We start from the raw sequence: 11,635 nt of genomic DNA, 5'->3' as shown, positions 1-11,635 counted from the left end.
TTTTTTATCATTTATTATTTAAGTATTTTAATTACATTTACTTCTTCTTTATCTTGTATTGCCATTTTTTCTTCTTCTTTTCTTTTTTGATAGGTCTAATAACGTCTCTGACTACACTCTGCTGTGAATCGCGGCATAGCTGGCCATTGCCTAGTAAAATTCCCCCACCGAGTCGAATACGTTTTTAGGCACTTTTGTTATTTCTATTGGCTTTGTTTTTCTTTAGTTTTATCTAGTATAAGTTCTGTATTGTTTTTATTTTTTTCTCACAGCTCTTTTTCGACAGGTCTGTTTGTCGTTAAATAAATGAAAATATATATACCCTTAAGCCGCAAACTATAAGTCTAAATATGTGCAAAATAGTAACATCAAAAAGCACTCTTAACCTATTTTGCATTTTAAGTAAAGATTACATTTTGATTATGAACTAAACTTCCTACCCTAGAAATTAGATCCTCGCATCTCAACTTCTCGACCAGTTACATATTTTTACAGCCGTTCTCATATTATTTTGATATTCAATATTGACTCCAGCTTTCAATCCATTTACGATCCTCACCTTTCAACCCACCACACTTTCATTTACATGTGTGTTTTTTGATGAAAAAACAGTTTTTAATCGCTTTCAATACGACTTGAAATTTCATTGACATTTTGCAAATACATATGTATGTATATTCCATGTTCTGTTTCGAACGGTACTCACAACGGTTAATATATCCCTTTCAGACCCCACGCCAAAACACCGTTTTTTTTTTAAAATTATATGGTCTTTGTATTTTATGAAAATTTTCTCAATGTCTGGGTTAAAGGGAAACACGAAACAATGTGAGAAACAAACGTAAACAATAACACGCACAATTGATGCACCAGGATCTGAAAGGGATATAGTATAAGAATGGAGACTACTTATACACATGTATCCATTCAATGCACGATTCTCAGTACCACGCCTTCTCCACTCCATTAGTTCTACAATGTTCCCTTTTATCAATGAAAAATGTTTTTACAAAAACCGAAGTTATACTTTCTTTTCGAAGTGTTTAAAGGCATAGGCGCTAAGGTGTTAATGCAAACTATTCAAAAATAAGTAAATACTTTAAACAAGCGTTTAATACAGTTCTTTCTATGGTTCCACTTATAATAGCGCTCAATGTGTACATTTATTCATTAATTTCAGCTTAATTAAAGTCGTTGCGAGCTCCTGGAATGCAAATTGAATTAAAAATTGCTTGCTTAATTAATTAAAAATTAGATTTTTAAATTTATTATGTTGTAGGAGATGCTTAGCTATGTAGTATCGAGTTGACATTAGGCTTACAAGAATCACTTAAGGCGCAACTGCATTACAAATTCAGCTAAAGGGCAGTCACAGCTCGCCGTGCTTTGGCTCCGGCATAGGCGGGTCAGTCACAGGAAACGCATTATCCTCTCTGCTCCCACTTGTCCCACTACCGTGCGAGTTCTCGTGATCTTCTATGCGAGCCAACAGAGCCTTCAGCTCAGCATCGTAATCCTTCCACTCGGGCACGATGCGTTGCGCCGCCGTAAGTTTAGCCTCCTTTGTCTGCGGATTGTTGCACAAATCGATGACCTTGGCACGCTTAAAGGAGCTATCACTGCACCAGGTCTGACACCATAGCCATTCATCTGGGAGTGATTTAATTGCCACCTGATGTATCATATTATTGGGTAAGTCCTGATCAAGATTGGCCAAGCTGTTGGGATCCTGACTGAGCGCCTGATACTGCCCACGTAGTCTGTCACCGGCAGCAATCTTGCGGAAGCGCTTTAGATCCACCACATACAAGGCAGAGATATGATACCGTCTTCCCATAAGATGACTGCGCCAGTAGCCCTGCTTCCAGAACCGGAAACCTTCCATCTCCTTCCTCGAATCACAGAAAGGAGTATAGGCGTAGGGCGCACCACCCAAGTCCAAATCGTACAACTCCTTAATGTCCGTACGCACAATGGCATCAGCGTCCACAAAGATTATTTTGCGAACATTTAGCGGGAAAAGGACGTCAAGGAAGAGTATTTTGTAGCCCCAAATCGTGCGCTGTTTTTCCGTCTGCTGATGCAACCAACGCGGCCACTTGTATTGGACTAGCTCATAACGGAAATTATACTCGCGGGCCATGTGGGGCAGAAAGTCGGTGAACTGTGGCGACAGATAGTTCTTAAGGAACCAAAACTTCACCGGCGATTTGGTGTGCTTCAGAAGCGACACCATCATGATGCGCAGCAGACGCTCGTACAAATGTCCCGACGCCACGGAGAAGATGTTGATCGTCTCACTGTCCTCGTCCGTTGCTCCCGTTCCGCTGCTGCCACCGCCAAAGCTACTAGCAATGCTATTCCATATGCCCGTCTGCGCATTATCGTTGTCATCGGAAAGCAATTCAGCCTGCTGCATACCCGGCCGTTTGGATACTCGCAACTTGATAACATGCGAGCGCAGGGAACTAATAAGCACCTGTGTCGCACCTGCCTGATGCAAAGTATTCGGTCCTTCGGCATGTGTTATGTCATAAATGTCCGCAGATTTGCCATCGCGGAGGCGCAAAGTCCAGGCGCCCGGATTGGCCTTCAGCTGGAAGTAACCCAAATTGGCCATAACTATGGTATCGACTAGCGTGGGCTGCGCCTTGGTACCCAACACTAACTGCAAGCCACGTGGTGGTGCCCCGGTGGCAGCATCAAAACAATGGCCCTCGAGCAGCAAATATTCCAAATCGAACTCACTGTGCACAGGGCCGCCAATATCGCGTAGCTTAATATTGTCCAGGTCGTAGACGGCGCGCACAGCCTCCACCAGCCAGTTCTCGGGAACTTGCAATTGCTGCGTAAGAAGCGGATTGGCAGGTAAACCACTGAACTTAGCCAGAGGTCCATCAGCGCGAGCGCCGCTCGCTTCAAACTGCACCTCAGGCTCCACAACATAGCGATAAAAGTTCTTTACTGGCATGTCGCTGTGTTGAGGCACAGGCGTCAGATAGATGTGGAGCTGGCAGTTCAGAGTCTGACGGAGCAGTATCAAAATGGGGGTCAGCTTCTGGGCGGCTCGCGATGCAGGATCCAACACGGCAACGATATCGAAATGAGGCAACAAAGTTTGCTTTGGTGGCAGCTGCACCACTGAATGAGCAGTCTTTAAGTCCGATGGCAATTTAAAACGGGTCTTGGTCTGCCGTGGCAGCAAACTCGCATAGAGTTTGAGCAGCGTGTCGCTGTTAAAATCTTTACCCACATCCATTGCGGACGCCTTAAGCACATCGCGTACCTTGTCACCATACTGAAGCGAGCTATAGCGCGAGAGCAGAGCAAAGTCGGCACTGTCGAAGGATTCTCCAGCGTTAAGGGGTCCATAGAGACGTCCATTGCCAATTACCAGACGCTGCGATTTACCCAATCCTAGAACGCGTTGAGCATAGACGCGCAGCATTTTCAAATGGAGGTCGGTAGAGCCCAGAACCTCCTCTAGCTGCTTGGGCAGAACCGGCTTCTCTTTTGGCTTACGAAGCCACTTAAGAACTGTGTCCGTAGCCTCTGACGGTTTCAGCGTTTGCATAGCCGCCCATGCTAATTGATTGAGCGACTGTTTGTTGCCTGCAGCAATGCCCTCCGTATTGGGGATGAATGCCAACCGCACACTCTGTCCAGACTGAACATACTCCAACGCATGTGTAAGCAAGGCGCGTCCCTCGACAGTTTCCAAATCGGCGAATACCCACAACGTAAGAAAATGTATGGAGGCATGGCCAATGTGCTCCGTGCTACGCTTTCCGCCAAAGTATTTCAGATTTTGCATCAGAGTGGCAGTCATGTCACGATTTGACAGTCTATTTAATGCCGCCGCATTGCTTAACTGTTTCGAGGGCACTCCGCTGATGTCTAAATATTTGACATCATCGTTGCTGAGGATGCGTTGATTGAGGCGGGGCATTACATGGGGCTGATTCATTAAATAATCAATGGCAACCTCGTTATCCGTTAAGTCACCGCGATAAACTGCTTTCTGCAGTGCCGTGGTCTGGCTGATGATCTCTGAGAAAATTGCCTCCTCAAAGTCGCTATCGGCTGTTATGATGTTACTCGACATTGGAACGCCGTTGAGTAGAGCCTGTGGTTGACCCACTTCTCCAAATCCTAGGCGCTCAATGAACTCTGCTGCCAGCTGACGTCCGTAGTCATAATCAGAGTCCTCCTCCAAAAATTCAGACGCCTTGCTGCTAGAAAGCGTAGTGAACTCCTTAGTAAGCTGCAACGTAATATGCTGGAGTGTCACGGCTGCCGTCTCTCCAACTGCTGCATAAATATCCGTGAGAAAACTAAGAGCTGCCCGTGCATCCTTTTTCTGACTAACATAATTAAAGGCACATGCAATAGCAACGTAGTCTGCTGAAGTCTGTTCGTTGGCAGCTCTGGCATCGAACACAATACCTAGACGCACTGGCGCTTGATGCAGTATAAAAGATTCAGCTAGTTTAATTACACTGCGTGCCACCGGCTGCAGCGCATCTACCACCAGCACTAGATTAAACACATTCTTCCGTATATTACGCAGCATACCGGGAAACGTGGGCCGCAGTAAATCCATGACCGACGCCGGCCAACGGCGGTATTGTGCATCCGTTTCTATGTCATTGACCCACTGCACCGCAGTGTCGCGAATATCGATGGCAAATTCGCGTTTGTTGGACCCCGCCAAGTCAAGAGCAAGCAGGGAGGCGGCCAATGTACCGCGTACATTGTTGCTATGTAGACTTTCAAGTACGCGTACCTCTGCGCGCAACGTCTCCACCAAGGAATATAGATCCATGGTGTCTGCATCAAAGAAAAGACCATTGATGAATAAAGCACCATCAGGCGGCGCCACATTGAGCGTGCGTCCAAAGGACTCCGTATTATGTTTCACCTCCGATCGCAGAGCTTCTGTCACCTTATGCGCCAGCAGTGTACGTGCCAACATGGGAAAGTTATGCGCCGTATACTGTAGTATTTGCAGTGCTTCATCGCTTTGTATTTCAGCTATGGCAGCGGCTGCCTGCAGCCCAAGGTCTTGAAATTCCCACGCCTTTAACTGAGCAATTTCGTCATTTCCCTGCAGCAGACGCTGTCGCAGTTGATCCAATGCGCGCTTAAGAGTGGGATGGCGCGATTTAAGTACCTTGAAGTCAAAACCTTGTACATCGGAGTCATTGCCTGCATCATCGCCAACTCCGGCACCATCGGCTCCTGCTTCTGGCTTGAGTGCATCATCCTGACTCTTATACTCCGTTGACTTTAAATGCAGCTCCACGCCGTAGCCGGAAAGACGAACTGCTTTCGTGCTGCGCTCACCAAGCTGATGGCGCAATATGTAGCGCACTTTTCCTGCATTGGCCTCGCGCTCGAGCAGCTTATGAAAGGGACGAAATGCGGCGCTGCCTAAATCGCTGTAGAGCACAACAGTGCGTGTATTGTTCTCGCTGCCCGGGTAAATGTGGTCGAAGCTGTAGGTTTCCACCGTTGCATCCAGGCTTGTAGCTGCTGGCAACTGGAGCTTCTGTTGCAGCTCCGACAAGCTGCAGGCCAGTTCAGTGCCTACCTGTGCATAAATTGCTGCCTGACAAGCACCTGATGCACGCAGTTCATCAGCCAACTGAAAATGTGTTTGTATACGCGGCGTCAAGCTATGCATAGCCACAACGAGCTTAAGGAGTGGCAACTGCGGCGCACTGAGATGTGCTCGTACCAATTGCAACGCCGCATTGTACTGCTGCGACTCAGTATCTGCAAGAATTTTTTATTTACGTTAACCCATAACTTTCCATCACACGTTTACTTACCATAACTGTTGAGCGCCGAGTCCACTGTTACCGCTCCCTCCACATAATCCCAAAACAGACCGGCTTGCTCGTCTGCTAAGTACTCGGCAATTTCCAAGTACAATGGCGTCTGTGTCCATTTCGCATTGATAAGTGTTGTTATGGGATAGCTCTGGCTTGACTCTGTACCCAGACAGTGAGAGGTAAGCGCAAGTAAAGCGCAGAGGCACAGAAAGTGTTGCTGCATTGTTATTGCTGCTGTTACGTGTTTTGCTCTGTGCACATGTCTTGTAGCCGCAAGTCCGGTTTAATTATGATCCTAAGAGCTGAAGGCGAACTCTAACACTGTTGGGCTTGAAGCACGACGCGATTTAGAGCAGTTTTCAGCCTTTAACGTTAATCTAATTTAACAAGAAAAACTGATGTGGCGTTTAGCCGGTCAGCAAAAGTATTGCCAGCTCTAAGCAAACGTTCTTTACAGCCAGGGATGCCAATTTGGCCCTTTACCCGTCAAATCTGGCCATTTTTCAAATACATTTGCGTGTAAATTCGAATAATTGCGGAAAAAGGGAAGCGACAACTTTTGGGAAGTCCAGCTTTTTTAAATATATTTAGCTTTTTCAACGTTTTTATTAGAGTTGCAAACTGTTAAGCTTGATCTCATTCCCCTTCCCTTCAAAAACAGATTATTATACCCTGTTTTCTTCTGAAAAGTTGGCATCACTGCCAACAGTAACCGTAACAGCTGTTCGGCGGGCGCTTTGTTTACGGCTGCGCGCATCACGCGCAAGAGCAATTGCATTAAAAATATAGACGCTATAGTAAACGAAATGAAATGCACGTTTGAAGGCAGCAATGCACGTGGTAAGTTAAGCATATATGTAATTATTTTACTTCCATTTCACTTAAAATGATTTTGTATATGCAGTCATTGCTAAAGCGATACAATCGCTCTCTAAAGTGGGAAAGGAACTTTACGTAGAAGTAGATCAGAATGGCTTACTACTTCGCGCAATTAATGCAACACACTCCGCTGTAGGAAGCATACGCTTTAAGCGAAGTATGTTCGAAACCTTCAATCTCCCACGAACCGGCAATGCAGATTTCTACTGCAAGATATCAATGAAACCTTGCCTTGCTGCGTTTCGCAGCATGAAGCAAGTGGAACACTGCGAGCTAAGCATAACGGACAACCAAACAAAATTTCAGGTCAAACTACGCTGCAAGTTGGAAACCGTGCGACAATCTGTGATTGCCATATTGGACGAGCAGAACATCACCGCTGGCGTTTTGCCAGATCACAGTGCCAACGTGTAGGTGTCTACCTTTACATTTTGCTCATCAAAATTCAAAATTCTTACAATTCCCACAGCATACGCGGCGAATACAAACTGTTCATGGAAATTTCCAACAGTTTCAATGCTGCCGAAGAAGAACTGACGCTAGAGGCCAAATCGGACAGCCTGGCAGCCAAAAACTATATAGAGGGTGCGCGCGTTAGTGACAGGTTTATGCGGTCCCAGCTAAAGCTAAAGCCTAACGAATTTACTAGCTATAATGTGACCCAGGACACTGTTATTACTTTCTGTCTGAAAGAATTTCGCGCATTCCTACTCTTTGCGGAGTCGCTAAGTGCAGACATGACGTTGGAGTTTGACGAGCCGGGCAGCCCGTTCTTTCTTAAGATAAAAAAACACGATGACATCGAGTGTTTGCTTATCATGTCCACCCTGTCGCCTGACGATGTAAGTTTTTCGGAGGATTATTGTCAGCGCGAACTCACTGTACAGGATGCTGCATCCCCTGTAAATGTATCCAAAAAACGAAAGGGCAGCGCGCCTACTGAGCAAATTGAACACAAACGACGTCTGGCAGACGACACCACACTTAGTACGACAAGTACCGATTTAGCGCTCTTTCAGTATAATGGATTGCGTACAACCCCAACTAATATATCAGAGCCGAGTTCTGTGCAACCAGCGCGCTTGCTCCCCGAAGGTGATACTGTCGACGTCGATGACGATGAGGAGGCACTTATTCTTGCTGCTGCCGTCGCAGTAGAATCCAGTCAAACTATGCCTACTGCCAATGAGTTGCTTTCTTATAATTCGCAAGAGGCCCCACCTATGACTGTACTGGCTGTGCAGGAAGACGGCAGCGATGAAGACTGCGTTCCGCAGTCGCCAGAGCATAGGGACAACGTGCGCGCCATTTTCTCACGGTGCTTTCAAAAAACGTATGTGCCACGCGAACCATCGCCGAGCAGTCAAATGTATGCACCCAATTCGGATACAGAGGATTAGCTTAGTTTGTTCGTTTATTAATAAACACCCGCCCTTTAGTTTAAAGCCCTATTGGTGTTTATAATGGGAATAAAGCTACCGCTGAATGCATCCCTCAGCTTTATTTGAAGCTGCGCAGAATTCCCTTGCGCCTGCTGTAGTGCCGTGTGTGCCGCTTGCATATAAACCTGCGACTTGATTAGCATTTGATCGGTTGTAAGAAGCTGTTTTGAAGCAGTAACCACAAAATTTCTTGTAAATCCGCCTAAAGCCTTCCAAATGTCAATGTTGTTCTCAACTGAAATGGAATCGTCAAGACTCGACTACTTACATACATATGTACATAAAAATGTATTTTGATTTTACCTACTCAGCTTGCGTTGTAACAGGTTGTTCCGATATATCGAACCAGTGCTCAGACTTTTATGTTGTTCATAGACATCTTCATCAGACTCTGTAGCCTCACTGGACACCTCCGGGGCGATAATCTAAAATGGTGAATGGTGACTAACCATGTGCTTCATCAATATGGATATACCTTATGAGTATTGTAAGCCGACGTATCCTCATCCGACTCGGAAGCTTCGCCACGTACCAACGCATCCATTCTTAAGTTTATAAATAAAAAAAATGCACGAAAAGGAAAACAATTTGCAGCACAGGGTGGCTCGTGTTTAAATGTGCTCACAGGTGTTACCATCGTTCTTTACTTTCTTAAATTTAACTTTAAGCAACTTGTTTCGTATTTGTATGTATATGCATAAAAATTATATGAACTGTATGCTAAATGATCAAAAATTGAAAAAATTACACGCATATTATACGTCTGAAAGTGGGCATTCGTTTAAGTATCATTCACTGAAAATATTTCTGCAGCACGCCGGTTTCATACATTCGCTTGACGTCAGTACCGCCGCCAATAAACTTTCCATTGATAAAGCAACGAGGTACCTAGCCAAAATAAAAATGACACTTTAAAGTAAGTATAAGTCAACAAACACCACACGTGTTTACTTACTGTACGAGCTCCGGTCATCTCGCCCAGAACTGCTTGAATTTCATTGCCATCCGACCGTTGATCCAACTCAACGACCGTAGCTTCCACTTTAAGTTTTCTGAATTGCTGTATGAATCGTATCGATTTAATTATAAGCCGATACATAATTATAGTTTACTCACCTCCTTAGCCATGCTGCAGTAAGGACAATAGGACTTACTAAATATGACTACTTTGTGATTGGCAATTGTTTCTCTAACAAATTGGGCCTGTGCGCTGTCCATGTTGACAACCAGTGGCGCTTTTTGTAGCGAGCTTACAACTGAACCCATTAAGGGGAATGGAAACTTTGCGTTCGGAAGCGTTGACGATGGTTTCACGAAGTTCAAAAGCTGTAGCTCGCAGTTCAACAGTTTACTTCGACGATGATAAGGGATGCGGATGCGGCGGAAGCTGTTACGGTAAAAAATATATTTTTTTTTTTAAATTTTGAATGACGATCTAAAGTCGATGTGATGAATAATTTTAGATATCTACGAACTTGTGTGTTGTTGTAGTTTTGTGTAATCAACAATAAAAACATATGTACATACGTAGTGTTGACTTCGTTATTAATTTTACCGGCATAACAACGGCGGAGCGTTTTTTTCTTTTGCTTACCATTTAGAAAGCACCAGCATTTCTAATTTATATCGAGAATAAAAATAACTACACAACTTTAAAGACAAATTTAACCAGTATTTTTTATAAAATGAAATGTATTTTGTTGATAACTGAACTGTCCAGGTCTGGCAGCACAGGAAACAATTACAAGCCAAAATTTTACAGCAACGCCGTTGTCAGCCAAAAGGCCACCTGGGACTACATCGTATTGTACAATCTTATGTGCACAAAAAATTAAAATGTATCATAAAATATTGCACAAAAGGCACAAATGGTATTGCTCAATTTAAGCCAGTCTTAACCGTTCAAGAACTTCTCGAGCGCATCCTTCGACTCAATATCATTTGGTTCCAGAACTACTTCTTCCAACTCCAATTTTTTTGTTGGCAGTGTCGTCGTTTCTATCTCTGAGAAATTTAGAGTTTAGTGTTTACAAAAAGCATTTCATTGCCAGACATTACATACTTGTCAGCTGTCCATGCTGCTTATACTCCTCCAAATCACCTCGAAATGCGTCTTCGAACACAGCCTGGCGCTCCTTTTGTAATTGCCTTAGACGGTCCTCATGTGTCCGAATCTTCACTTGGTGCTGAGAAGCAATCTTCTGCCTGTAGTGCTCCAATTGGTTTATCTTCATTTGCTTATACGCATTTTTTTCAAAATGCTTCTCCAAAATGAACTCCTGAAGCTCACACTCTTCGCATAAGTCCTCCAATTTTTCCAGCTCCTTTTCCATCTGCTCTGCCTCGTCCTCCACGGCGCGCAGCGTCAGTGCGCTAGCCTTGAGTTTTTCCACCAGTTTGGGTATACCGGCTAGACATGTGTTGAGATCGGTGATGGTTATGCGCTGTGCACTGGCTTTCGCTTCTACTGAAGCGATTTGTGTCGCCACAGCCGCAGAGCGTGCTGCGTTGTCCTCGTTAGCGGCATGAATTTGTTCCCAATCGCCTTCGTATTTAGCCAGCAAATTGCAGCCAGCGGCCATGTTGAGATGCGTGGGCACACCATCGGTAAGTTGGCTATTGAGGGAGAGTGAACTGCCGCGGCTGGCAAAGAAGCTTTCGTTGAGCAAGTTGGGTGCCGTAGTGGGTGTTGTGGCGGCGCTGACACGTTTTTGATACTGCTGCTGAAGGCTCTCCGAGATGACCATGCCTTCTTGTATTGCAGCACTGAACTTCTTTTTTAAGCTACCAAACATGATAAAAACTGTAATTGGTACATTCGAAATGCAATTAACTAGAGGCTTGCAAGTTCGGAAAGTGCAACTTTAAAATAGACAATCAGCTGTGATACGATAAAAGCTTCTTCATTACTGGTTCATTATTGATCTGGTTCTTTCTGCATATTCGAAAGAATCCCGGGAAAAATTGTCGCGCATATTGACCATGGTTTTATTCTAAACCGTTACAAGTATTAGATTTCTTTTAGATTATTACGCTAGACAATTTCAAGTAACATTTTAATTTCATTTAAAATTTCATTTAATTTGACATTGAACATTATAAATATCTATTTTTTCTACTTTTATTATTTTATATAATTTTGTGATTTTTGATTTATGTACATATATTGCCTACTAATATAAATGTATAATTAATGTCTATTTGATGGTCATTTGATATATTGGAGATTACATTTTGAAAATTGAGCATCCAAAAATCCGTAACCTCAAAGTCACACAGCCCAATCATTGACACTAGAAATATGAATTTTGGGAACTAATTTTATTAGTTAAAGAATAATGTATTGATTTCAATAATTATATGGTAGTCTTCCTGTTCTGGTAAAATATATATAGGTTCAATAATATCCAGAAACAATCCCTATCTGTTGATCACAAGCAAATGCCTATGTAATGGATTCGTGAATTTCTGCTTATG

The 11,635-nt window shown here is 43.9% G+C and overlaps 5 protein-coding genes across 7 annotated transcripts; 1 reads left to right on the top strand and 4 right to left on the bottom strand.

The window, feature by feature from the left end:
• Window positions 1-1,236: 1,236 nt before the first annotated feature.
• On the bottom strand, window positions 1,237-6,259 carry LOC115622098 (UDP-glucose:glycoprotein glucosyltransferase). Its single transcript, XM_030515942.1, has 2 exons — window positions 5,835-6,259; window positions 1,237-5,778 (listed from the first exon to the last, which is right to left on the bottom strand). Exons 1-2 carry the CDS (start codon window positions 6,058-6,060, stop codon window positions 1,370-1,372), a joined length of 4,635 nt encoding a protein of 1,544 aa, XP_030371802.1. The 5' UTR covers window positions 6,061-6,259; the 3' UTR covers window positions 1,237-1,369.
• Window positions 6,260-6,576: 317 nt separating this feature from the next.
• On the top strand, window positions 6,577-8,161 carry LOC115623273 (cell cycle checkpoint control protein RAD9A). The gene is made up of 3 exons (XM_030517555.1): window positions 6,577-6,677; window positions 6,742-7,126; window positions 7,186-8,161. Exons 1-3 carry the CDS (start codon window positions 6,644-6,646, stop codon window positions 8,114-8,116), a joined length of 1,350 nt encoding a protein of 449 aa, XP_030373415.1. The 5' UTR covers window positions 6,577-6,643; the 3' UTR covers window positions 8,117-8,161.
• On the bottom strand, window positions 8,113-8,826 carry LOC115623281 (biogenesis of lysosome-related organelles complex 1 subunit 3). Of its 3 annotated transcripts, none has more exons than XM_030517567.1 (3): window positions 8,634-8,826; window positions 8,466-8,583; window positions 8,113-8,393 (listed from the first exon to the last, which is right to left on the bottom strand). In XM_030517567.1, the coding sequence occupies exons 1-3, from the start codon at window positions 8,793-8,795 to the stop codon at window positions 8,152-8,154; spliced, it is 522 nt and encodes a 173-aa protein (XP_030373427.1). In that variant the 5' UTR covers window positions 8,796-8,826; the 3' UTR covers window positions 8,113-8,151. The 3 variants fall into 3 exon arrangements, with proteins under 3 accessions (XP_030373427.1, XP_030373435.1, XP_030373434.1); XM_030517575.1 differs by having other exon boundaries at window positions 8,256-8,393; window positions 8,462-8,583; XM_030517574.1 differs by having other exon boundaries at window positions 8,307-8,418.
• On the bottom strand, window positions 8,769-9,549 carry LOC115623312 (glutaredoxin-C4). The gene is made up of 3 exons (XM_030517577.1): window positions 9,275-9,549; window positions 9,114-9,218; window positions 8,769-9,046 (listed from the first exon to the last, which is right to left on the bottom strand). The coding sequence occupies exons 1-3, from the start codon at window positions 9,422-9,424 to the stop codon at window positions 8,951-8,953; spliced, it is 351 nt and encodes a 116-aa protein (XP_030373437.1). The 5' UTR covers window positions 9,425-9,549; the 3' UTR covers window positions 8,769-8,950.
• Window positions 9,550-9,871: 322 nt separating this feature from the next.
• On the bottom strand, window positions 9,872-10,999 carry LOC115633899 (dysbindin protein homolog). The gene is made up of 2 exons (XM_030531404.1): window positions 10,221-10,999; window positions 9,872-10,162 (listed from the first exon to the last, which is right to left on the bottom strand). The coding sequence occupies exons 1-2, from the start codon at window positions 10,951-10,953 to the stop codon at window positions 10,053-10,055; spliced, it is 843 nt and encodes a 280-aa protein (XP_030387264.1). The 5' UTR covers window positions 10,954-10,999; the 3' UTR covers window positions 9,872-10,052.
• Between the last annotated feature and the right edge of the window lie 636 nt (window positions 11,000-11,635).

This window comes from Scaptodrosophila lebanonensis, unplaced genomic scaffold (assembly GCF_003285725.1).
Source record: "Scaptodrosophila lebanonensis strain 11010-0011.00,11010-0021.00 unplaced genomic scaffold, SlebRS2 tig00000001-arrow-pilon, whole genome shotgun sequence".
Classification (NCBI taxonomy): Eukaryota; Metazoa; Arthropoda; class Insecta; order Diptera; family Drosophilidae; genus Scaptodrosophila; species Scaptodrosophila lebanonensis.
Note: the sequence above shows the minus strand (reverse complement) of the source record. Positions and strands in the feature narration are given on the sequence as shown.

Excerpts from the sequence above, each read along its gene's own strand:
- LOC115623312 (XM_030517577.1), bottom strand. The coding sequence starts at position 9,424 with ATGGGTTCAGTTGTAAGCTCGCTACAAAAAGCGCCACTGGTTGTCAAC. Across the intron at positions 9,219-9,274 it reads ACTGCAGCATGGCTAAGGAG|CAATTCAGAAAACTTAAAGT; the intron begins GTGAGTAAACTA and ends CGATTCATACAG. Across the intron at positions 9,047-9,113 it reads AGATGACCGGAGCTCGTACA|GTACCTCGTTGCTTTATCAA; the intron begins GTAAGTAAACAC and ends TATTTTGGCTAG.
- LOC115622098 (XM_030515942.1), bottom strand. The coding sequence starts at position 6,060 with ATGCAGCAACACTTTCTGTGCCTCTGCGCTTTACTTGCGCTTACCTCT. Across the intron at positions 5,779-5,834 it reads CTCGGCGCTCAACAGTTATG|ATACTGAGTCGCAGCAGTAC; the intron begins GTAAGTAAACGT and ends AAATTCTTGCAG.
- LOC115633899 (XM_030531404.1), bottom strand. The coding sequence starts at position 10,953 with ATGTTTGGTAGCTTAAAAAAGAAGTTCAGTGCTGCAATACAAGAAGGC. Across the intron at positions 10,163-10,220 it reads GCAGCATGGACAGCTGACAA|AGATAGAAACGACGACACTG; the intron begins GTATGTAATGTC and ends TAAATTTCTCAG.
- LOC115623281 (XM_030517567.1), bottom strand. The coding sequence starts at position 8,795 with ATGGTAACACCTGTGAGCACATTTAAACACGAGCCACCCTGTGCTGCA. Across the intron at positions 8,584-8,633 it reads CGGCTTACAATACTCATAAG|ATTATCGCCCCGGAGGTGTC; the intron begins GTATATCCATAT and ends TCACCATTTTAG. Across the intron at positions 8,394-8,465 it reads CCTGTTACAACGCAAGCTGA|TTGAGAACAACATTGACATT; the intron begins GTAGGTAAAATC and ends ATTCCATTTCAG.
- LOC115623273 (XM_030517555.1), top strand. The coding sequence starts at position 6,644 with ATGAAATGCACGTTTGAAGGCAGCAATGCACGTG. Across the intron at positions 6,678-6,741 it reads TGAAGGCAGCAATGCACGTG|TCATTGCTAAAGCGATACAA; the intron begins GTAAGTTAAGCA and ends TTGTATATGCAG. Across the intron at positions 7,127-7,185 it reads CCAGATCACAGTGCCAACGT|CATACGCGGCGAATACAAAC; the intron begins GTAGGTGTCTAC and ends CAATTCCCACAG.